Here is a 25,595-nt window from a genome sequence, read left to right on the forward strand (position 1 = left end):
CGAGTTCGAGCCCCGCGTCGGGCTCTGGGCTGACGGCTCGGAGCCTGGAGCCCGCTTCCGGTTCTGTGTCTCCCTCTCTCTCTCTGCCCCTCCCCCGTTCATGCTGTGTCTCTCTCTGTCTCAAAAATAAATAAACGTTAAAAATATTAAAAAAAAAAAACTCATTTCTCTACTAGTTTGCTGGGTTTTAAAAATCAAATAGTAAGTAACTGCTGATCTTTTTATCAGAATTTGTTAATATTGTATCTATGTGTTTATATGAAAGCAAACATTTTTGTTTCTAATCAGATACTGAATATGTTCTCCAAATACGAGTGCTTTTAAGCTGTTCAGCAGTCCACATTGGAGTACCAATAGGTCAGGATATACTTGGGAAGTATTCTTTAGGCCATTAGTTGATTTATAAAACGAAAGAATTATCTCTATTTAAAATGCTTGCCACACTCATTCATTCTCCAGTACATATGTATTATTTGCCAGGTATTTGGGAAACCAATTTGAATAAGGTGTGGGCCCTATCCATAGCTAGAAGGATAGAAAAAGAAGCAATTAGCAAATTAGTTTAATAAGTAACAAGTGTTTATATGTGTCATGTTATGGCAGCATTAGAGAAGGGAATAGTTAACTTTACCTGGGTTACTACGGCTTGTGTAAGCTATAGGATAATTTTTTTAATGTCTATTTTGAGACAGAGAGAGAGAGCATGAGGAGAGGGTCAGAGAGAGAGAGAGGAAGAGAGAGAATCCCAAGCAGGCTCTGCAGCTGTAAGTGCAGAGCCCAACCAGGGGCTCAGAGTCACAAACCATGAGATCATGACTTAAGCTGAAACCAAGAGTCGGATGCTTAACCTGCTGAGCCACCCAGGCACCCCGAGAATAATATACTTCCTTCCATTGGGGGTATAACCTCTGACGAATACAGGATATATTATGAAAAAAGAAACATATATAAAGGCAAGAAAGTAGCAGCATGTGTACAGTGTTTTCAGGAAGCCATATGATGAAGTAAAGTTTGGGTGGAAAAGGGGATTTGTGGAAAGAAAGTACGGGAAAGAAGTAGGGATCAGACTTAATATTTAGTGCTAGTCTCCATTATTTATAGGGTATTGGTGTGCATAAAGTAATGTTTTTTTTAATTTTTTTTAACGTTTTTATTTATTTTTGAGACAGGCAGAGACAGAGCGTGAACAGGGAGGGTCAGAGAGAGGGAGACACAGAATCTGAAACAGGCTCCAGGCTCTGAGCTGTCAGCACAGAGCTCGATGCGGGGCTCGAACTCCCGGACCGCGAGATCATGACCTGAGCTGAAGTCGGCCGCCTAACCGACTGAGCCACCCAGGTGCCCCTAAAGTAATGTTTTTTAGTGTTACTTTTGAGAGAGAGTACAAGCAGGGAGGGGCAGAGAGAGGGGGACAGAGGATCAGAAGAGGGTTCTGTGCTGACAACAGAGAGCCTGATGCAGTGTTCCAACCTGCGAAACAAGATCATGACCTGAGCTGTAGCCCGACGCTTAACTGATTGAGCAACCAGCGAGCCCCATAAAGTAATTTACTAGGAGGATTAAGAAATGTGGTATTCTGGATCAGAGAATAACAACCCTGCTGACTCTTTCAAATGTTTGTAGCCACATACCAAGAGGAACGAAATTTTTGTTTATAGTCCATTTGCTGTTGGTCTCATCCTTTTGTCCATTTAAGATCTGAGTTAATACACTAGCTTTTTAAAAAATTTTTTTATTTCTGTTTTTAATAAAGTTTGTTTTTGAACGAGAGAAAGAGAGTGTGTGCACATGCGTGAACATGCATGTGAGTGAGAGAGAGGGGCAGAGAGCGAGAGGGGAGAGAGAATCCCAAGCTCCTTGCTGACAGTGCCAGAGGCCAGTTGCGGGTCAATCCCAAGAACCGTGAGACTTGATCTGAAGACAAGAAAGAGTTGGACACTTAACCAACTGAGCCACCCAGGTGCCACTTAGTTTTTCTGTTTTATTATTTTTTTCTTTCAAGTTTTTATTTAAATCGCAGTTAGTTAAATATACTAGCTTTGATTTGTTTTTTCTACTTACTAGTGTTTATTGTGATGTCTCTTCCTATTGGATGGGGTCCTCCAAATGTGGGGCAATAGGCATTGAAAGAATTCACCTGAGGCAGAACCTAGGCGATAGGAGTTCATTGAACACACTGCAAGGGAGCAGCAGACAGGACCCTAGAGGAGAGGCTGTCTGACTTGAGGCAGTGGTTGGGGGCTGTTTTTAAAGGGGGGAAGGTGAGGAGGTATGGGGATGTATGGAATTTTCCCTTTTTTGGTAACTGCCTGGTTGTAAGTACCCCTTGGTCAGTTACTGCCTGTGGATGTTTGGAGATGGGTTGCCTGATGTCTGTATTCAGCCAAGGGGTTGCCTTGCTCTGCATTCATTGCTCAAGTCTGTTTCCTAAAAGCGACCTTTACATTTACATTAGTTCAATTCATTTCTGTTCACTGGTATATAGGTTAAAAGAATTTATTTCCATTTTACTGTTGAAAATCATTTGTTTTGAGTAGATTTCCTTAATTCAGGATGAGATTAATTGGTGACATTAGTTGGTTTTATTTGAAGTTAAAAGTATAACTGGTAGTACAGAAGTGTGAGGGATTATTTTTCTCTAAGTGCCACTTTGTAAGATTAGGATTATAAACATGTCTCAGGCCTTGTGGGACCTTTGGGCCAACACACTGGTGTCCCAGCACTGAATCAGTAGGGATCTATGAAACCCGGAAAACGTTGGAAAAAACATAACAGAGGTTTGCTTTCCCACTGCTTGGTTTGTGAACTGAAAAATCGTATGCGCAAGCACACATACTATCTACCAAGAAATAAATGTAATTCGTTTTTTTAAAAAGATTATAAGCAGGGGCTTGATGAAGTTAAAATGCAGCCTTAATGTTTATTTTTCAAACAGTGTCTTATTCTTAATATGTTCATCTTGTAGGATATAGCCCTAGGAAATCTTGGTTCCTTATTTTGTGACTGTGGGCACTATTCCCAAGCCCTTCCTGTACACCCCCTACCCTGCATCCTCCCCTCCTCAGCTAGCTGGTTTATTCTCAAACTTTTCATCACAAAGGACCATTCTCTCCCCCCTCCTCTGTCCTTTGTGCACTGATACCTACGTAAAATACATAAAAAATGGCCCAGCAGTGTCAGATTTCTATGAAAGTGTCTAAATGCGTATTCTCACTGTTGTTATTTCTCTTGTAGCAGACCTGTATTTGAACGGCAATGGTTTAGCTGGACCACATTTAAACAGCAGTGGTTTAAATGATTTGTCAACTGGGGCGCCTGGGTGGCGCAGTCGGTTAAGCGTCCGACTTCAGCCAGGTCACGATCTCGCGGTCCGTGTGTTCGAGCCCCGCGTCAGGCTCTGGGCTGACAGCTCAGAGCCTGGAGCCTGTTTCGGATTCTGTGTCTCCCTCTCTCTCTGCCCCTCCCCCGTTCATGCTCTGTCTCTCTCTGTCCCAAAAATAAATAAACGTTGAAAAAAAAATTTTTTTAAATGATTTGTCAACCTTAGAAACTGTTGGAGATGCTGTATTTCTTTAACAAGCCCTTGTTTTGAAATGAGAGTGGAAAATAACTGCACCTCCATAAGTAAATAATTAACTATAATGATCCTTCACTAGCACTGCAGAGGCATTATGCCATCTCTAGCCACTGCGCACAAGCTTCTGCCCCTTGTGTCAGTATAGATTAGTTTTACCTGTTTTAAAATTTTTGATTATATATATATCCAAAAAAGTGCAGATATTGTAAGTATACAGCTTGTTGAATTTTCACAAATGGGACAGCACCATGAACCAGTATTCAGATCAAAGAACAAAATAGCATCAGCACCCCAGTGGCCCTCTCTGTGCTCTTGTAAGATTTCATCCAAATTCTTGTGTATCTTATTTATACTCCTTAAAAAATTTTTTTTTATTTTTAAATATTTTCATTAAAATTTTTTTCTCTTTCATGTTTACTTATTTTGCAGGGGGAGTAGGGACAGAGAGAGAGAGAGGGGGGGGGAGAGAGAGAATCCCAAGCAGGCTCCTTGCTATCAGCACAGAGCCCAACATGGAGCTCGATCTCATGAACTGTGAGATGATCTGAGCTGATATCGAGTCAGACGCTTAACCGACTTAGCCACCCAGGTGCCCCTATTCATCAGATTCTTAAAACTGAAGAGTATTCTATTTTATAAATATTTCCCAGTACCTCAATTTATTTATCGATTCTACCATTGATGAACATCAGGTTATTTCTAGTTTTTGCTTATTTTATTAACTTTATTGTGAATGCTTTTGTGTATGTCTCCCCACCCCCCCCACCCCCATTTCTTTTGGTATATACTTGGGAGCAGAGTTAAGTGTAGCGTGTATTACCAGACAGTTTTCCAAAGTGCTTGTACCAATTTATAGCCATACCAGTAATGTATGAGAATTCAACTAATATTTCACATGCTCACCAACCGTCAGTCTTTTACATTTTAGACTTTGGTTACTGTGTAATAGTGTCCCTTATGGTTTTAAATTTTATTTTCATCATGGCCAACAGAATTGGACACCTTTTCATTAGTAATCATTTGGATGGCCTCCTTTGTGCAATGCCTTTTCCAGTGTTTTCAATTTTTCATGGGTCATCTTTTCCTTAGTTCTTCATATATTACCTAATTGAATGTATATCTTATAAGTAACTTCTCCTTTGTGGCCTTTTTTATTTTCTGAAAACTTTATTTTGATGAATACAGTTTCTTAATTTTAATATCATCCAGTACATCCCTAAGAAGATTGACTCTCCCACTGACACGAAGATAGTTTCTTCTGGTCCATAAAACACGTCTTAACAGATGTAAAGGAATGGGAATGATATAATGTCTGCTCTCGGACCGCAGTGAAATTAAACTAAGAGTCAGTAATAGAGGGACACCTGGCTGGCCCAGTTGGAGGAGCATGCAACTCTTGATCCTCAGGGTTGTGAGTTTGAACCCCAGTGGGATATAGAGATTACTTAAATAAATACAAAAACTTTTAAGAAAAAAGAAAAGAAACAGAAACAACACATTTTTGAATAACACATGGGTCAAAGAAGAAAAGAGAAATTTTTTAATGTTTTGAACTGAATGAGAATGAAAACACAATGTATCAAAAGTCATGGTATGCAGTGAAGAAAGCGGGGGTTAGAGGGAAATTTAGTTTAGAAAAGAAGAAAGATCTCAAATTAGTAATCTGTGCCTCTACTTTAAGAGTGCAGAAAAAGAAGAGCAAATAAAATCTAAATTAAATCTAAGCAGAAGAAAAGAAATACTAAGAATTAGAGCAGAAATCAATGAAATTGAAAGCAGAATATTAGTAGAAAAGAATCAATGAAACCAAGAGCTGATTCTTTGAAAAGATCAATAAAGCTAAGAAAGCTAATTATGAATATCAGACATGAGAGGCCATCATTAAAGATCCCATGGACTTAAAAGGATAATAAAGGAATACTATGAACAGTTTTTCTTATTTTTACTCTGAACAGTTTTGTGCCCACAGATTTGATAACCTAGATGAAATCGATCAGTTCCTTGAAAGACACAATCTGTCAAAACTCCCACAAAAAGAAATAGACTGTCTGAACAGGCCTGTGCCTGTTGAAGAAATTGAGTCAGTAATTACTTACCTTCCAGAACAAAAAAGACCAGGCTCACTTTGATTCCCTAATGAATTCTACCAAACATTTAAGGAAGAAATTATACCAATTCTGTATGATCTCTTGCAGAGGATAGAGGCAGGGGGAATACTTCCTAACTCATTCTGTGAGTCCAGCATTACACTAATACCAAAACTAGACATGAGAAGAAAACTACAGACCAATGTCTCTAATGAACATGGATGCAAAAATCGTCAACAGAATATTTAGCAAATTGAATCCAATGATTTATAAAAGGAATTATACATCACTACCAGATAGAATTTATCCTAAGTGTATAAGGCTGGTTTAACATTCAGAAATCAGTTAATGTAGGGCCATCTGGGTGAGTTACAGCCAAAGTAGTTACCAGGAAACAAATCAGGGCATTGAATACCTCTTATCAATAAATAAAAATAATATACATACAACCAAGAAAGCTAGAAAAAAGAAGAACAAAGTAAAGCAATAAAAAGCTGAACAAAATTAAAATGGAATTTACTGAATTTGAGAGGGGGGACAATGATAGAAACAGTTTCAAAATAAATGAATAAAAGAGACCAGCTTCACTGACCTTTAAAAAGAGAAAAGATATACATAGACAAATTCAGACTGAAGTAAATACCAAAACGAAAGTTTTAAACCACAAGACTTTTTCACAAGCTTTAAGAACTCAGATGAAGTGAGATGATTTTGTAGGAAAACAGGATGCATAAAAATTGAACCCAGTAGAGATAGAAAATCTAAACAATAAAGTTTCATGCAAAAAGGGATATAGAAGAGCTCCCCTTCAAAAGAACACATACTTGAACAGAAATTCATTGTTCACAGACTATGTTTAAAGATCAAACAATCCCAATGTTTTTAAAACTATTCCAGTACAGGAAAAAAGGTCGTCCAGATTCTTTTTCGAAGTAAAATTTTAAAACTTTCCACAAAGTACAAAGCTGTCTTGTGAACGTTGAGGGAAGATCTTAAAGGTTAACATACAGAATCCAGCCATATGTTAAAAAAAATTATATATCCTGGGGCGCCAGCGTGGCTCAGTCAGTTAAGCGTTGACTCTTGGTTTTGGCTCGGGTTGTGGTCTCATGATCTGTGGGTTCAAATCCTGCACACACACGCTGGCTGTGTGTGCATGCTCTCTCTCTCAAAGTAAATAAATAAACTTAAAAAAATTATATATCCTTAAAAAATGGGGTTTTAGGTTGTAAGTATGATTCATTACTGGGAAATCCATTATACTTTATCATATTAATACAGCTAATATGGAAAATCTTATCTCTGTACTTGCTGAAAAGGCCTTTGTGTAAATTCAGTACTCAATAAAATTGAGAATTGGTGGATACTATTTTAACATAATAACTTAGTCAAAAAAAACAGCATCTTAATGGGGAAACACCAGTGGCTTGCCCTTAGGTTAGAACAAGTCAAGAACAAGGTGCCCAGTATCTCAGTTCTTATATTCCAACACAAGTAAGCAAGAGAAAGCCGTTGGAACAGTGAGCAACAAAAAAAGGGGAAAGCTGCTTCTGTGTGTAGATGACACATACAATTATGAATCTGACAAAAGAATCCGTGGAGATAAAGTCTGATAGAGAAGGGAATTTAGAGCTGTATTTTCCAAAACGACGAAAATGGATTCATTTTTCACACCATACTCCATGAGAAGTTTCAAACAAACGAGAGATACAATGTAAAACATGAAACCAAGTACTAAAAGGAGAAAACATGGGTGAGCTCCTTTTAAAACCTGAGAATAATAAAACTTTTTAAAGTGTTTCTGGAAGCATATATTTTTATCCGTTGACTTAGCAAACTCACCTCTAAGAATCAATCCTCAGACACTGTCGACAATACAAAATAGCATAGCTTAAGACTAATGCTTCTCAATCACATAGATTTTATTATGACACAGATTCCTGGGCCCCACCTTCCAAGTTTCTGATTCAGTAGATCTAGACTGGGATCTAGTAATTTGCATTTCCAACAGATTTTTTGCTACTGATGGTGTTTTTCTTAGTACAATACCTTAAAGAACCACTGATTAAGACATTGTAGTAATAAGAGCAAAAGACAAGAAAGAATGGACATACTCACCAAAGTCTGGTTGAAGGAATTATGGTACATCTGTACAGTGGAATTCGGTGTAGCTATTAAAAAAGGAATGTGGAAGATCTCTGTATTCTCTTCTAGAATGTTCCGCAGGATATTAGTTAAGTTAAAAAAAATCAAGATTTTGAACAGCTTACAGTGCAGATTTTTTTTTTGCTTAAAAAAAAGAGTAAAAGTATTAAAATATATACACTATGTTTTTGCCAAAACAAAAATACAAGCAAACAAAAATGGAAGGATAGTTAATACAAACCATTTCCTAAAAGGGAAGAGAAGTAATAAAGTAGTGTAGATAGGGGAGGGAGCTAGGCTTATATGGAAGTAACTTGTTTTATTGCTTTACATAATTAAAACAAGTTTTTAAAGTGTACTTTCTAGAAATATGAAACAAAGCAAACTGAAGTATATGTCAAATTTCTGGCATAATGACATACGTAAGTTGTTTGGGATCTATCTTAGGTGTAGGAGTCCAGACACAAAGACATCTTAAACCATATTTGAGTAGTCTTGTTTTCAGTAATTATATTGGTACAGTTTCTTTGCAACTAGATGTATATTAGAAAAACATTAATAATTACAGTACTGTTATTAGGAACCAGGGTTATCAGGGAAGAAGGGAAGTGATAGAAGTATAAAATCAGAAAAGTTAAGTGACAGTCCTGTAATATAAAATTAAAATTTGTTATCTGTGCATGAATTTTTCTCCTTCTAAAAAAAAAAGACTTTCAGGGCGCTTGGGTGGCTCGATTGGTTAAGTGCCCAACTTCGGCTCAGGTCATGATCTCATGGCTCCTGAGTTTAAGCCCTGTGGGCTTTGTGCTGCCAGCTCAGAGCCTGGAGCCTGCTTCAGATTCTCTGTCTCCCTCTCTCTCTGCCCCTCCTCCACTTGTACTCTGTCTCTCTCTATCAAAAATAAACAAACATTAAAAAAATTAAAAAAAAAAAAGACCTTTCTTGTTCTCACCATTAAAGTCCTAGAACCAGTGGTAACCCTGTAGCAAGTGATTACCCCCTTCGGTGCAGCACATGGTCTTTTTATACTATTTCCTATTTGAAAGATATCAGTGGTCCTTGGAGAAGTGGCTGATCCAAGTTGGGGGAAAAAAAAATGCAAGGTTGCCTCGGACTCTTTCTTGTTAGATAGCAAGGAGAAGCAGTTGGTTACTGCTGAGGCCATGTCCTAAAGATGGTTTACAACTTACAGGCTCTCACACTAACTCAAAAGGGGACAATCTGAGTGCCAAATTTGCAATGATTGTTTTTGATTTAAACATCTCAAATATATAAACATCTATGGATTGACAATGACACTTTAAAATCATTTTACATACTGTTACTTTTCTGAGATTGCTATAACAAATTAGCACAAACTAGGTGCCTTGAAACATTTATTTTCTCACAGTTCTGGAGAATGGAAGTCTGAAATCAGGTATCAGCAGGGCCACATTCCCCACAGAGGCTCTAGGGGAGAACTCTGTTTTTTGTATTTTTTTAGCTTCTACTGGTTGCTGACTTACTTGCCTTGTGGCCACATCACTCCAATCTCTGCCTGTCTTCACATCGCCTTCTTTTCTGTCTGTCCTCTGTGTCATTGGATTTAGGACACTGAGATAATCCAGGATGATCTCATCTCAAGATCCTTAACTTAATTCCATCTGCCAAGACTCTTTTTCCAAATAATGTGACATTCACAGATTCTGGGGATTAGGACATAGCTTTTTTGGTGGCCACCATTCAGCTCACAACAAATACCCACTCATTCTGAAAACAATACTAGTTTGCAGGGCGCCTAGGTGGCTCAGTCTGTGAAGCGTCCCTTGGTTTCAGCTCATGTCATGGTCTCACAGTTTGTGGGTTCGAGCCCCACACTGGACTCTGTGCTGACACACTGGGATTCTCTCTCTCTGCCCCTCCCCGGCTTGTGCACACACACACTTTCTTGTCTCTCTCAAAATAAAAATAAAAATAAAAAAATGAAACTATGCTCAGTTTGGATCTTAGCTATGCCCCTTACTGTCTGAGTCCTTTGGCAAACTAATTACATTTCCTGATATGTAAAATTTAGCTAATCTCACAATATACAGAAGAATGTGTATATTTAAATTTTTGCATAAATATATGTCCTTAAAAATCTTTTCATATTTTTTCTTTGTGTAGAAAAAGGTCAGCAAGGATGCCAACCCAAATACACTACTTAGTTATCTCTGAGGGGAGAATTGGAGGAGTTTGGGTGGGAATAGAAAGTGGACTTGGACCCACCTTAAAGGGTAGTTCAGTGAAATCCTGTTCACATGAACCCAGCACACTATTAGATACACACAAGATACTTACTTTTGGTTCTTATTAATAAACTTGTGTGTGAAAACAGTGTAGCCACTAAAATGCAATCTGAGAGGGAAGTTTCTCAGCATGTGTTTAAATCTTGTTTGTTGTTTGTAGTTCTGAGCCTTAAATATATGAAAGGACAGTTTCATAGACGTTATGAGACCAGTACTTGGCATAAGTCGAATCTGGGAGATACTCCTTACTTGGTGGGTCCTGAAGTTTTCGTGATTTATTTTGGCTGGCTTTGAGACGTGTTTATGGTTTCATTTGTTAGAAAGGGCTTTTGCCTTAAGGGGGAACAGTCCAAACAGTTTGCCGTGGTAATACGGATAGCTTTTATTGTTCCTTTTTCAGGCTGCAAAGTGGAATTCTTATGTTCTCTAAGGGAATTATTTTGTTTTCTGTTTATTTTTAGGCAGTATTTGAGGTAGGTAAGGAAATGCGTATTTTCAGATTTCTGCAAACCATTGATGAGAAAGTGAGCATAGTCAAATATTAATAGTGTTTAACTTTATTTTCATTATGTCCCTTTAAAAACATCAGTTCAAATGAAAAAGATAGGCAATAACAAGTGTTGACAAGCATTAGAACCCTCATACATTCCTGTGGAATTATAAAAATGGTATAGCCGTTTTGGAAAACATTTTGACAGTTCCTCAAAAGTTAACCATAGACTTGCTGTAAGACCCAGCAACGCCACTTTAAGATATGAACCCAGGAGAATTGAAAACATCTGTCCAACATGAAATTGTGCTGATGAGTGTTCTTCACATCATCGTTCAGAATGGCCAAAGACGTAAATGACCCAAGTGATCATCAGCTAATGAATAAACAAAATGCAGTGTGTGCGTACAATGGCATATTATTTGGTGATAAAAGGGAAGTATTGATCCATGCTCTGACATGGATGAAACTTCAAAACATGCTAAGTGAAAAAAACAGTCATGAAAGAGCACATATTGTTTGATTCCATTTATATGGAATGTCTAGAATAGGCAAGTGCATAGGGACAGAAAGTAGATTACTGACCTCCTGGGATTAGAGGCATAGTTAGGGGAAACAGGGGTGACAGCTAACCAGTATGGGGCTTTATCTCAGTAAAGCTGTTATTTTTTAAAATTGGTCCACATAAGTAGACTGAGGATGTGGTTTCTTTTTGCTGCTCAGTTATCTCAAGAACTACCCAATTTTATTCTTGTATGATAGATTACAGTGAGCTTTTTTAAGCATCACACTTACTGTATGTCAGTTCTTTCCCATATATAAACCCTGTCATAAGGGTGGAATGCAAAGCCAATACCAAGTCTGACAAGTCAACCTTCTTAGTATTATCTGCTCTTGTCCTCTTGAAGTGTTACCTATTGTGTATTCCTTTGTTAGGACATCTAAGAATCCATGGAAATGCTATTTTCCAAACCTTGTGTATTCCAATGAGTCATGCTTCTGCACTTTTATATCAGGTAGCTACCTACCAACATACTTTATATGGTATCTTAAAGCTCTTTAGCCATAGCTAAATGAGATGCCATTTTGCTATCCAGGCCTTTATAGTCCAGCTGCCATGGAAAGGAGAAGGTGTCAGTAAGCACGCACTCTGTCAACACTATTCCAGAGTCATTACCAGCAGCAGCAACTATTATTTTATTATTAAAGGGTCTGAATCAGCAATTTCGTTATCTCTCGCCGTGAGCTGCATGCACTGCTGAACTTTACGGAACCTAAAACTGTAATTGCTATTTATTAGAAGAGGACAGGCTCTTGAAGGGGAAACCCTCATTCACATAAGACTGATGTTTGGCTCAGCTCTGATGGGGTATAAAACAAGTAGTGATGAGTAGAGAGGGGTTATACCCTGTGCAAACGTCCATTGCTACCATTAGAGGTATCCTACAACCCTCTCACACTGACTGGTGGGCCTGAAACTATTGATTTAAGAGATGAAGGAATATAAGAATTAAAGCTGTTCTAGAGTTTTTGAGGTGGAATGGCCTTATTGCCTTCATTTTAAAATAGGGAAAACTGGACCCTTTCTGTCAGCCCAGGGCCCTTCCACTGTATCATGTTGTCATCAGATTTACCTTAAGACACACATACTGTACAACAGGCTCTAGAATCTTTTCTCAGTTTTATCTAATTTGATGACTCATGGTTTATATTCTTCCTGCTTCAATCAATCTATTGAAAAATAAAAAAATGAAAAGTAGTGAATACTAACACCCATCCCTTCCCCGTCCTATCATCCTTCACTAGAGCTTTCTGAGGAAATAAACTGAAAAGGGAGGCTGTTGCAGTAGAACTCCAAAAAGAAGATCCTTCCCAAAAGTGTTTGGTCACAGTTCTTAATACAGGTAGCAGCATATGATTGGGGAAGGAATGGTGCTTGATAGCAACTCTGATAACCACCTTTTTTATTGTCATTTCCCCCCAACTAGTATCGTCTAGACTGTCACAACCATCCTCTCCCCAGTCAGGCTGCCCATCACCTACCATTCCAGCAGGTAAAGTCATTTCTCCATCACAGAAGCACAGCAAGAAGGCACTAAAACAGGTAATCATGCTAGTCTGTGTTTAACAGAAGTATTATGTTCTTGATTAAAAATGCATGATTCTGGAAGTCATTGACAATTTCTTGAAAGGACATTAGGTCCTTTTAAGGAAAAATTCCATGTAGTTTCCCAATCTGGATTTAGTAATATATGTACCTCTGTGTTGTAGGTTTGTGGTAGATAGTCTTTTTATCACGTTTAAAAAGCTCTTCATTTGTGGGGCACTGGCAGGCTCAGTGGTTGAGTGTCTGACTCTTGATTTTGGCTCAGGTCATGATCTCACAGTTTGTGAGATTGAGTCCCTCATTGGGCTCTGTGCTGACGGTGCAGAGCCTACTTGGGATTCTCTCCCTCTCCTTCTCTCTTCCTGCCCCTCCCTGGATCTCTCTCAAATAAATAAACATTTAAATAAAAAAAAAAAAGCTCTTCATATGTTCCTAACTTCCTGAGAAGCTTTTGTTTGTGTGCATGTTTGTTTGTTTTAATGTTAATTTTTGAGAGAGACAGTGTGAGTGGGGAAGAGGCAGAGAGAGAAGGAGACACAGAATCTGAGCAGGCTCTAGGCTCTGAGCTGTCAGCACAGAGCCCAACGAAGGTGAGATCATGACCTGAGACACTCAACTGACTGAGTCACCCAGGAGCCCCTGTTTGTTTTAAATTATGAATAGGTGTTGAATTTTTTAGGTTTGTTTTCTTCATCATTTATTGAGATGATCAGGTAGCTTTTCTCTTTAAATCTATTGAAACACAGAATTCCATGGCTAGATTTTCTAATGTTAACATATACTTAGCTTTCTGGAGTAAACTCTACATGTTGTTACCTGTTTTTGAATACGTTATAGAATTTTCTTTTTTAAGATTTTTGTTGTTTTCTTGTACAGTTTTGGACTCAGGATGGTTCTAATATAATAAAGTAAGTTGGGTAGCTCTCTATATTTTTCTAGATTTTTGGAAAACAATTGTAGAAATTATCTTTTTCTTGGAAATTTTTTAAATCTCACCTTTTAAAATTGTTCTAGCATTTCAGTTTCATCTATTTTTAGTGGTCTCATTTGATTCCTGCTTTTTGAACTAATTTTAGAAAAAGGGTTTTTTTGGAAATTTCTCTTAAAAAATGGTCCATTTTACTTGATATTATTTTTATTTTTCATTATTTTTTAAGTTTGCTTAATTTGAGAGCAAGAAAGAGCATGTGGGTGCCTGCGCTTGAGCAGGGGAAGGGGCGGAGAGGGAGAATCCCTGTGAGATCATGACCTGAGCCAAAATCGAAAGTCAGAGGCTCAAGCAGTCCACTGAGCTAGCCAGGGTCCCCTCACTTGATTTTTAAAAATACGTATTTATCTGTGGGGCAGTTGGCTGGCTCAGTCAGTAGAGCATGCGACTCTTGAACTTGGGATTGTAAATTTGAGCCCCATGTTGGGTATAGATAAAATCTTTAAAGAAAATTGTTTAAAGTTGTGTGTAGCATTCTTTTATGTGTCCTTTTTGTTCCTCAGTGTTGTTCGTTAATCATGTATCTTTTTTCCCAGTGCTCCTTAGCCATCCGTCTATTTTGTTGGGCTGTTCAAAGACCTAGCTTTCAATTTTTTAAATGCAAAATGATCTATAAATACAAACTCACTAGTAATTAATGGAACCTTAACAGACTACTTTTATCCTCAGATTGGTATACACAAGAACTTAATTTGTAATATCAGGCATTGGCAGGTATGTAGAAAAATGTCTAATGGCAGTTTGACGGTGGAATATAAATTATTGTAGAAAGAAATTTTGTGATGTCTGTTAAAATTTTATTTTATTTTTAAAGTTTATTTCTTTATTTTGAGAAAGAGAAACATAGAGCATGAGCAGGGGAGTGGCAGAGAGAGAAGGAGAGAGAGAATCCCAAGCAGGCTCCTCACTGACAGTGCAGCCATGAGGTCATGACCTGAGCCACAGTAGAGTTGGATGCTTAACTGACTGAGCCATCCAGGCGCCCCTGTCTATTAAAATTTTAAGAGCACATATCCCATGACTAAGCATTTGAACATTTTGGAACTTAGGTTAGGAAAATACAAATAAATACACATATCAATTACACACACACACAAATATTTGTGTTAAAGTTTGTAATAGCAAAAACTTGCAAGTAGCCTAATATATATCAGTTAGGGAATTCCTTATGTAAATGATGGCATATCTATATGCTGGACAATTATGCAAGATTAAATGTTGGTAATATGGTTGTTTTATATATATAGACATGGAAGCATCACCACACTATAATGTTGAATCACTGAAGTTATATTACAACATGTAGAGCATGATGCCATTGATAAAAAAAAATACATATCTGCAAAACAATATTATATTTTTAGTAGAAATACACTCATAATGTCAATGTAAAAAAAAAGCTCAATATGGAAAAATAAATTGATGTTTGTAGTTATCTCTGAAGATTAGGGACAAGACTGAGTGATGGTCAAGGGAGTTTAGCTTTATGTGTGAATTAAATGGTAAAGATCGTAATCATGTATTATCTATATAATTGAAATTTTAAAAATTATGTAGATCTTAAAGTATTTAAAGCAAAAGTGCTTTTTTATTAAGAGTTTCAGAAATTCAATAACATTAATTGCTGTCTGCCTGGATAATAAATACACTATTTTATTTTGTATAAAAATACAAAATAGCACTTGTATTTTTATAAATACTTTGGAGGATTTTAAGAAGTATAAGATGGGGCGCCTGGGTGGCTCAGTCAGTTGAGCGTCTGACTTCCGGCTCAGGTCATGATCTCGCGGTGTGTGGGTTCGAGCCCCACGTTGGGCTCTGTGCTGATAGCTCGGAGCCTGGAGCCTGCTTCAGATTCTGTGTCTCCCTCTCTCTGCTCTTCCCCTGCTCGCTCTCTCTCTCTCTCTCTCTCTCTCTCAAAAATAAATAAACATTTCAAAAAAAAAAAGAAGTATAAGATGCTTTTTTCCACAGGAAAAGGCAAGTATTTTCCTAAACCTTGTTAGATAATCCACAACATGTTTACTACTCCTGTATTATTACACTCCTATAATCCCAAGGGTCAAATGTATTGGAAGAATTCCAGTATGGGAAATTATGTAAATAAGGTTGGTGGGATGTAAAGTAAGGCCTTGCCTTCAGTGTATATTTTGTATGGTATTAGATGAGGAAAAAATTAGTTCAACATAAGTTATCCTTTATGACAATGAAGGGTTGTTTTTGCTGTTTGGTTTTTAATTTTTTTTATGTTTATTTATTTTTGAGAGAGAGACAGACAGAACATGAGTGGGGACAAAGGCAGAGAGAGAGGGAGACATAAAATCTGAAGCAGGCTCCAGGCTGTGAGCTGTTGGCACACAGCCTGACTCGGGGCTCAAACCGTGAGATCATGACCTGAGCCAAAGTCGGACAGTTAACCGACTGAGCCACTCAGGCACCCCCCGTTTTTTAATTTTAAAATAGAATTAGGAACACTGTTTGTAAACTACTGAGGGAGAAAAAGAACTGAGTACACTTCCTAAATAGAGAGGCTATAAGTTACTCTGTTTCCATCATGTGTCTGAATTTATATGATGACAGTAGGAATAGATGAGATCAAATGGTTGTATTAAATTTTGCACTAGCCTAGAATGATCTAGATATTGTGAATGACCAGAACAGACTCTAGTGGCTGCCACCCAGGAAGTATATAAACATTTTCTGTTCTGATTGCAGAGAATGAGAGATAAGCTAATCAGAAAATGCCAACTTTTTTTTTTAAGTTTATTTATTTGTTTTGAGAGAGACAGAAACAGCATGAGTGGGGAGAGGGGCAGAGAGAGAGAGGGACACAGAGAATCCAAAGCAGGCTCTGGGCTGCCAGCCTGGATGGAGCTCATGTGGGGCTTGAACCCCCAAAACCATGAGATCATGACCTGAGCCAATGTTTTTTACACATTATGCGCCTGCTTGCCTGCTGTAATGTAGGTGAATGTAAGCCAGATACCTGACTCACTCAGTTACTGTTTTCCCTTGACAGCTTAGTCAAGATCAGTTGTTGTATAGCAGGGATGAGTGTAAATGTGGAACCGGAAGGAGAAAACCATATTGTGCGGAGGGAATGGGAACCAACCGGCCAGTTATTCCACACTTTTCTGCATGATGCTCTGAAGGTTGAAGCTTAAACTGGCAGTTTAGTAAGGTCATAGATTTCCAGCCTTTTCTTGAAATGTATCTTTACTTTCTTAGTTTCTCTTTTTTTTAACCTTGAGTTAAAAAGTTGCCTTCATATATTTTCATGACTAAAATCTGAGAAGTTAACTGTCTTTTTATTCATTATTTAACTAGTTGAGTGTAGTGTATTCTAGAAACAAGCTAGAAACGTTATAGAAATAAAAATAATTCTGAAATAGCCAGGAGGAACCACACTGTTCTTAGAACCAGTATTTCCTAGGGTCGCCTGGGTGGCTCAGTGGGTTAAGCCTCTGACTTCGCCTCAGGTTGTGATCTCGCAGTTTGTGGGTTCGAGCCCTGTGTCCAGCTCTGTGCTGACAGCTCGGAGCCTGGAGCCTGCTTCGGATTCTGTGTCTCCGTTTCTCTGTCCCTACCTTGCTCACACTCTGTCTTTCTCTCTCTCAAAAATAAACCAACATTAAAAAAAATTAAAAAAAAAAACAAAACTTTTCTAACCTTTATTCCCTTCTGTATATTGCATTGCTGTAAATTGCAGAGGATTTGGTCATTGGGCCAAATCTTACTGCTCTTACAGTCGATCAGAATAAGTAGTTATTTACAACCTTTTGTCCAAATGTATCACCTCTGAAATATACATAAGCTAAATGTTTACGTTTGTACGTAGAATTAATGCAAGTGGGAATCTTTTTGGTGGAGGGTTTAGAATTTGTTTCCAGAAATGATTGAAAACCTCTAATTTGCTGCTGCAAATATGGAAAGTCCATGGCTTACTGGTGATTTTTAGGTTCTAAAAACGTTCATGACTAATTCTCACATTTATCTAAAGGAGTTAATACTGCCAAAAAAATACTCAGACTCTTAAAGTATCATTCAGGCCTTGTGTTTAACTGGTTTAATTTAGGTTTTGTTTACTTTGATAGCTTTCAAAGAAATTGAATGATCAGCATGCTCCTCACCACTTAAAAAGCAGTCGTTTACTTTTTGCTATTACTAAAAACTGATTGGTTTTTGTTGCTCATAGCCAGTTTTCTTTTTATAGGCTCTAAAACAGCAACAGCAGAAGAAGCAGCAGCAACAGCAATGCAGGCCAAGCATGTCCATCTCCTGCAACCAGGCTCTCTCCCTGAAGACTGTCAAAGCAACCAGTGACTCTGTATCTGCCAGGCCTGGTAGGCAGATTTGGGCATCTTTTCAGTGGAAGTTCTTTTTCCCGTATTTTTGTGTTGTTTTTCCCCGTTTGGATACCATATCATTTATTTTTAAATTGCTGTATTTATGTACATAGTCTGTTACTGCCAAATCACCAATATAAATCCTTTCAGGGTAAATGGGAAAATTTATACAAAATCATTGTGCAGTTACGAAAAAATACATCAATGAGATTTGCATGTTAGAATGAGATCAGTGACTGACTTCCAAGATGTCTAACCTAATAATATTTGGAAGCTTCTAATCTGTGATCTTAAAAAGCTGATATTGCCAAGACACTCAGACCAAACTTCACCCATTTTCTCCTTTAATGATAAAATGTCTTCCTAAGAATATAGGCTACCTTTGAATTTCCATTGGATATAAAAACAGGCCTTTGGATTTTTGTTGTTGTTTGGTTTTGTTTTTCCTCTAAACTGGGTTAGATACAGACTTTGTATTTTATTACACAATTCATTTTGATGCTAGCTGATTATATGGGCCTGCCAAATTTAAACTGTGTCTTGCAGAGCTTTGTATTTTAGTTAGAAAGGAAATTTACCACCAGAAGCAAATAATGTGCTTCCTTCCAGAAGGGAGTTTATTTTATTTTTTAACTCTGAATTTGCAGACTCAAAACGCATGTGCAAGGTCACACTGCCTCATGTTTGAGGCAGTTTTAGTTAGTGTTGAATGATTTAATTGTTTGATTGATTTCTGTCTGTAACCTCAGTGTCACCAGTCTTTGATATATTTTTTTCTCTTAGCAATGTGGGAAGGAAAGCCATCTGATGGCCAGTCAAGCAGCCCTCAGAACTCAAATTCTAGCTTTTCTTGTTCAGTTCAAGTGGAAAATCCCTTGCTAGGCTTGGGGAAGAAGTCATTCCAGAGGTCTGACAGGCTCCACACAAGTAAGTTGATTTACAAAGACGGTTCTGCATCTTAATTTGTCAACTGTGTGTTTGAAATTCAGCAGCTGTTTTGTGGTTTAGTTCTTTTTCTGACAATAGGTTGCTTTGTCCAGCATTATTAAGTGTCTTACTTCTGTGTACAGAAAGATAGAAGGACTTATAATTAAACACAGAAAACTGACCCTTTTTTCCTGCTCCCTTTGAAATCCCACTAAGATGAGAATATGGAAATGCAAAAGATTAAATCCATAAGGGTGATGAAAACAAGGAGACAACAGATGGGCAGGCAGTGTCAACAAATTTTGAAAGATGAAAACTGGATGGAGTTTTTCACAGAGCTGAGCAACAGATGCCAATAATAAGCAAGCCAGTTAAGTCTGCAGAACACCAGACAGGTTCCAGAATAGGAGATAACCATGTGTCATAATGGAGAAGGGTGAATGAAGCCTAGGGTTGAAAAGAAGACCTTTTGTGAAAGTTAGTAAGAAGCAGATTGATGCTTCACCCAAGCAGGAGACAGGAGATTTGTTTTGAGGTGAAATGAAACCATACAGACTTCAAATTCAAAGATACCACTCATGGCTAAGGGCAGATAATGAGGCAGTGTACTGAAATCAGGGGAATAAAGAAAAATACAAATACCAATAGTGATCCTTCTGCTTGGCTCCCAGAATGCTAGTAGGAAAGCATATTTCTGCCACCACTATTTCCTTCCTTCCAGCCCCACCTGTGTTCCAGCAGGAGATGGATGGGTTGATACCTAAAGAAATTGAATAGCCTTAGAAGAAAATCTGCAGCCAAATTTATAGATTGCAGTCTAAAAAGAAGCCATCTTGATCACAGTTCTGTGGAGCTCATCAGTCTATAAGACCTACCTACCTATGTACCCAAAATTTCCGGTTGACCTTTTTTCAAATTTAAAAAAAAAAAAAAATGTTTTAATGTTTATTTATTTGTGTGTGTGTGTGTGAGAGAGAGAGACAGAGAGACAGAGAGCGAGAGAGCACAAGCAGGGGAGGGACAGAGGGAGAGGGAGACACAGAATCTGAAGCAGGCTCCAGGCTCCGAGCTGTCAGCACAGAGCCTGATGCAGGACCTGAGCCAAAGTAAGATCCTCAACCAGTTGAGCCACCCACGTGCCCCAGGCCTTTAAAAAAAAAAAAAAAAAAAAGTTTATTTGTTTACTTGTGAGAGAGAGACAGAGAGAGAATGTGTGCACCCAAGTTGGGGAGGAACAAAGAGAGAGAAAGACAGAATGGAAGCAGGCTATAGGCTCCAAGCTATCATTGCAGAATCCAACCTGGGGCTCGAACTCATGAACCCATGAGATCATGGCTTGAGCCAAAGTCAGATATTTAACTAACTGATTGAGCCACCCAGGAGCCCCTCCAGTCAGGCTTTTTTTTTTTTTTTCCAATTGTGATTGTTCACAATCACCTTTGAAGACGTCTATCATGAGACACAGAATCTGAAATACAGATACAGAAGAAACAGACAATTCAGGAAAATTTAAAACAAGCAACTTTAAAAACTATAATATCCACAGAAAGAAATAAAAGATGATATTGCATCCATGAAAGAATAGACTACTATTTTAAAAACCAGAAAATAAAGAGTTCTCGGTTTTAAGTAATAATGTAGCTTAAATAAAAAATTATGATGGAAATACTAAAAGGTAAAGAAATTTCTCAAACATAGGGCAAAAGAGAGATTCAAAAGGAGAGAGAATGTAAGAAAATTGGAATACCAATCTAGAATGTCTAATGTCTAAAATAGTATGACCATCAGAGGAGCACTTGGGTGGTTCAGTCTGTTAAACGTTGGATTCTTGATTTCGTCTTAGGTCATGATCTCACAGTCATGAGATCAAATCCTGCATCAGCTCTGCACTGGGTGTGGAGCCTGCTTAAGATTCTCTCTTTCCCTCTGCCCCTCTCCCTTCCTCTTTGTCTCTCTCTCAAAAAGAAAAAAATAAAACATTTTTAGGTTTGCCTGGATGGCTCATTCAGTTAAACATCTAGGTCTTCAGCTGGGTCATGATCTCGTGGTTTGTGAGTTCAGAGCTTGGAGCCTACTTCAGATTCTGTGTGTGTGTTTGTCTCTCTCTCTTTCTTCTGCTCGCATGCTCATGCTCTGTCTCTCTCTCCTTCAAAAATAAACATTAAAAAAAATTTAATAAAATAGTAGGACCATCAGAAAGAACAAAAATTGAATGGGGAGTAAGATAAAAGAAAAATAATATAAGAAAATTCCAGAAACAAAAAAAAAAGGAAAAAATTCCAGAGAATTGAAAGTCAGAGATTCCAGAGTAAAAGTACACAATTGGTGTCAAGAAACATGAATAAAAAGAAACCCATTCCAAGGCACATTCTTTTGAAATTTCAAAGCATCCAGGATAATGAGAAGATTCCAAAAAAGCCTCCAGAGAGAAAGAAAACACTTCGTGTACAAAGATGTAGGAATTGGGATGGTGAACATCTCAGAAGCATAATAGAAGCTAAAAGATAGTGTGGCAATGGTGATAAAATTGGAAGAAGTCATTGTATACCTACTTCTATGTTCCAGACCCACACACTTCCCTTAAGTGTGAGAACAGAATTAATAATATTTCAGACAGCTTCTTTGGGTTTTTGTTGTTGTTTGATTTTACAGATTATTTATCAAAATAAGTAAGAATTCCTGAATTCCAGAGGTACCTGGCTGGCTCAGTCGGTAGAGTACTCGACTCTTAATCTCGGGTTTGTGAGTTCAAGCCCCACATTGGGTGTAAAGATTATTTAAAAATAATAAAATCTTTAAATTTTTTTTTTTTCAACGTTTATTTATTTTTTTGGGACAGAGAGAGACAGAGCATGAACGGGGGAGGGGCAGAGAGAGAGGGAGACACAGAATCGGAAACAGGCTCCAGGCTCTGAGCCATCAGCCCAGAGCCCGACGCGGGGCTCGAACTCACGGACCGCGAGATCGTGACCTGGCTGAAGTCGGACGCTTAACCGACTGCGCCACCCAGGCGCCCCAAAAATAATAAAATCTTTAAAAAGAGAAAAGGGAGAAGAAAGAATTCTTGAAATCCAACACTTGCCTTTCTGGGATTGGTTTAAATTTTAATTATGGTGTTTTTGGAAAATTGTGCTACAATATGGATACCTAGAGACATTTCCAGTCCCATAGGAGCTGTGGCTCAGGTGTCCAGGCACCTGCAGAGAGCAGAACCAATCTAATTTGTTTTTGCTCCCCAAGAAGATGCTTAGAAGTGAGGTGTAAGGCAGGCAGGGGAAATAATTTGAAGATTACCAGGCACAGTATAAGCGATGAAATTAAGAGCCGAGTCAGTAAGTTGCTTGAGGTGCCCGCTTCTTTGCCGTCCAGCAACCAGACAACTTCTTTGTAAAAATCAGGTTTGATTCTGGATGGATTGTAAAATCGTGCATTTTTCTTTAGAAGCAGTATCTGCCGTGAACTGAGCATACCCTTTGATCATCAATTCCACTGCCAAGGATTCAAAACATTCATTAATTAAATAACTACTTATAGAAGGTATACTAATATGCCAAACACAAGTTCCTAGTGATGTGGTGATGAACAAAGTTCCTTCCTTATGGAGACTATATTCTACTTAAATGCAGTCAAAGTCACAATTTTAGTATCTTCATTCAACTGCAGTAGAAATGTAAATGTAAAAAATTGAGAAATTATGGACTGCAAATTTCTGGCTTGCATACTAACAAACTAGGAAAAATTAACCATAAAAAAAAGAAAGCATGGTGTATCTAACTTTCACCTCATGGCCAAGGAGTAAATGCAGGTTCATCTCCTCTCATGCAAATAAGCATTAATGGAAATAATATGGGAATTTTTACGATACATGCCACAATGAGTATTTTTTAAATCTATGGAAGAAGTACATTTTGTGTAAAATATAAATGATAAAACTAAATTAGATAATTTACACAAAACTTTTTTAGTTAATATTGGTATAGTTTGTTGTAACTTCATTAAAATTAATGGTATATATTTTTATATCCCAGATTCAATCAGAAAAATAAAGATAGCTGAGATATCAAGTATAATACGATAGAATGTGGCAACCTGAACTGAAGGAAAAAACAAACAAACCAAGGTCAACTTTTGACTTTTAAGGGGACATGAAGTTTAAATTCTAAAAATGAGCCAGTTTGTCTGAGGCACATAAAAATATCCATGGGCACTATTTGATCAATAACAGAACAGACTAATTTGTAACTCCTAAGTCTTAAGGAGTTAGGTTAAAATCAGTGGGGTGCCTGGCTGGCTCTGCCGGTAATACATGCAACTCTTGATCTTGCGGTCATGAGTTCAGGTCCCATATTCGGCGTAGAGCTTACTTAAAAAAAAAAAATTCAAGTTTTAACTCCAGTTTGACTCAGATGTGAAGGTACAAAATGAATGCAAAAATAATGAAAACTGTTCAAGGAATGCTGGCACTCTCATTTCATCGGTCACACGGGGAAGCAATAGTAGGATGTTGCTCTCAGTCCCTGGGGCCATTGCAACATTGTTTACGCAAACCAAATAATGATCACCTCTGTGATCCTCAGTGGGTGCCTAATTAAGTTAGTCATCGTATGTATGTTGGAATATGGTGCAGCTTTTTAAAAAGAGTTTTGTAGGTGATAGTTTGGAAAGATGTTTAAGATATTCTGTGAAAGAAAAGACTAAATATAATTTGTATGTATATTGTGATTTCATTTCAAATTAAAAATGTCATTTTTGGGGTGCCTGGTGGCTCAGTCCGTTAAGCATCCTACTCCTGATTTCGGCGCAAGTCATAGTCTAACGGTTCATGGAATTGAGCCCCTCGTTGGCCTCTGCACTGACAGCACAGAGCCTAATTGGGATTCTCTCTCTCCTTCCTTCTCTGCCCCTCCCCTATATGTGTGCTTGTGTGCACACTCGCTCGCTTGCTCTCTCTCTCGCTCTCAAAATAAATAAACTTAAAAAAATATAAAAATATAAATAAAATGTCCCTTTTGGTAGAAAGCTGGGAATGTAGAAGCCTTTACTTTTCATTTATATATTTTGGTACTATTTTAATTTGGGGGATATTTACCTTTATCTCTCAAATTCTGTTTTTAATATCATCCAACTTGAAGTTTTAAAATTTTTTACTGTGATTTCTTCTCTGTCCCAGGAATTATCTTGAAGTTTTAAAATTTTTCTTAAGGGTGCCTGGGTGACTCACTTGGCTAAGTGTCAGCTCGGATCATGATCTCACAGTGCGTGAGATCAAACCCCACTTCAGGCTCTGTGCTGACAGCATGGAATCTGCTTGGGATTCTCCCTCTCTCTCCTTCTGCACCTCTCCCCTGCTCAGGCGCGCGCACTCTTTCTCTCTCTCTCTCTCTCTCAAAGTAAATAAACAAACTTAAAAATTTTTTATTTTCTTAAAATACATAGGGATTTGCGGGCACCTGGCTGACGCAGCAAGTAGAGCATGTGAATCTTGATCTCAGGGTCATGGGTTTAAGCCCCACACTGGGCATAGAGATTACTTAAAAATGAAGTCTTTAAAATACAAATATATAGGGATTTTTATGTTCCTGTTATGAACTTTTAACTTAAATACCTAGTAATCAGAGATCATGCACTGTATGGTACCTGTGCCTCTACACTATACTGATAAATAACAGACTCTGGAGCCATGATGCCTAGGTTCAAATTCCTTCACTCTAATCAGTGGTACAATTTTGGGCAACTTACTTGCCATTTTGGACCTCACTTTCTTCTTCTGTGAAATGTATAATAATAGTTTCCTACTTCATAGGGTTACATGAAAAATAAATGAGCTAACACATGTCTATGTTTAGAGTAGTGCCTGGCACTTACGAAGCCTTACAGAAGTGTTTACAGCTGCTATTATTGGTCATTGTAGTTATGATTACTACTAATATTATTTGAAATTCACTGAGACCTGATTGTGCTCATTCCTGATGATTTTATCCCCATCTTTACAATCACATTCTTTATTTTTTAAATCCTTTTATATAGCGCTATTTTGTATTCTATCTGTGACAGTTGCATTAATAGCAGTACTTTTAGGTCTAAACCTTTTATTTTTGGTTTCTGTTGATTCTCTGTCATAGTGGAGTGTCTGTTGGTTTGTCAGGGTAGTCTGTGTGAGATAACGCTGGATCTTAATTTGTAGGAATCCTATGGGCCTAACTCCGCTTAAGAGAGATTACTTCTGGGGGCACCTGGGTCACTCAGTCGATTGAGTGTCTGACTTTGACTCTGGTCATGATCTCGTGACTTGTGTGTTCGAGCCCCGCATTGGACTCTGTGCTGGCAGCACACAGCCTGGAGCCGGCTTCGGATTCTGTGTCTCCCTCTCTCTCTGCCCCTCCCCTGCTCTCTCTCTCTCTCTCTCTCGCTCTCTCTCTCTCTCTCAAAAATAAAAACATTAAAAAAACATTAAAAAAAATAGATTACTTTTGTTTCTGCTTCATCCAGGAGCAGACGTTATGCACATTCAGGGTTGTGTAGCTTTGTGCATATGTTTCTAAATGTAGAATTTCTGAGTCTTATATTCCTGTGCACATTAAAATTTTGCTATATATTATCAAATTTTCTTCTAATAAAATTGTACTCATTTGGGCCCCATCAGCAGTATTTGAAGGTGGTC

General features: G+C 37.9%; 1 protein-coding gene across 5 annotated transcripts in view; it reads left to right on the plus strand.

Moving 5' to 3' along the window:
• The window catches only part of ASXL2 (ASXL transcriptional regulator 2), a 131,691-nt gene that overhangs the window by 85,772 nt on the left and 20,324 nt on the right, over positions 1–25,595 (plus strand). For all 5 annotated transcript variants that reach the window (XM_030311497.1, XM_030311498.1, XM_032592716.1 and 2 more), the window contains 3 exons: positions 12,555–12,670; positions 17,875–18,004; positions 18,791–18,934. In XM_030311497.1, the coding sequence (XP_030167357.1) occupies positions 12,555–12,670; positions 17,875–18,004; positions 18,791–18,934 (390 nt within the window). The remainder of the gene's footprint in view (positions 1–12,554; positions 12,671–17,874; positions 18,005–18,790; positions 18,935–25,595) is intronic.

Source organism: Lynx canadensis, chromosome A3 (genome assembly GCF_007474595.2).
Source record: "Lynx canadensis isolate LIC74 chromosome A3, mLynCan4.pri.v2, whole genome shotgun sequence".
NCBI lineage: Eukaryota > Metazoa > Chordata > Mammalia > Carnivora > Felidae > Lynx > Lynx canadensis.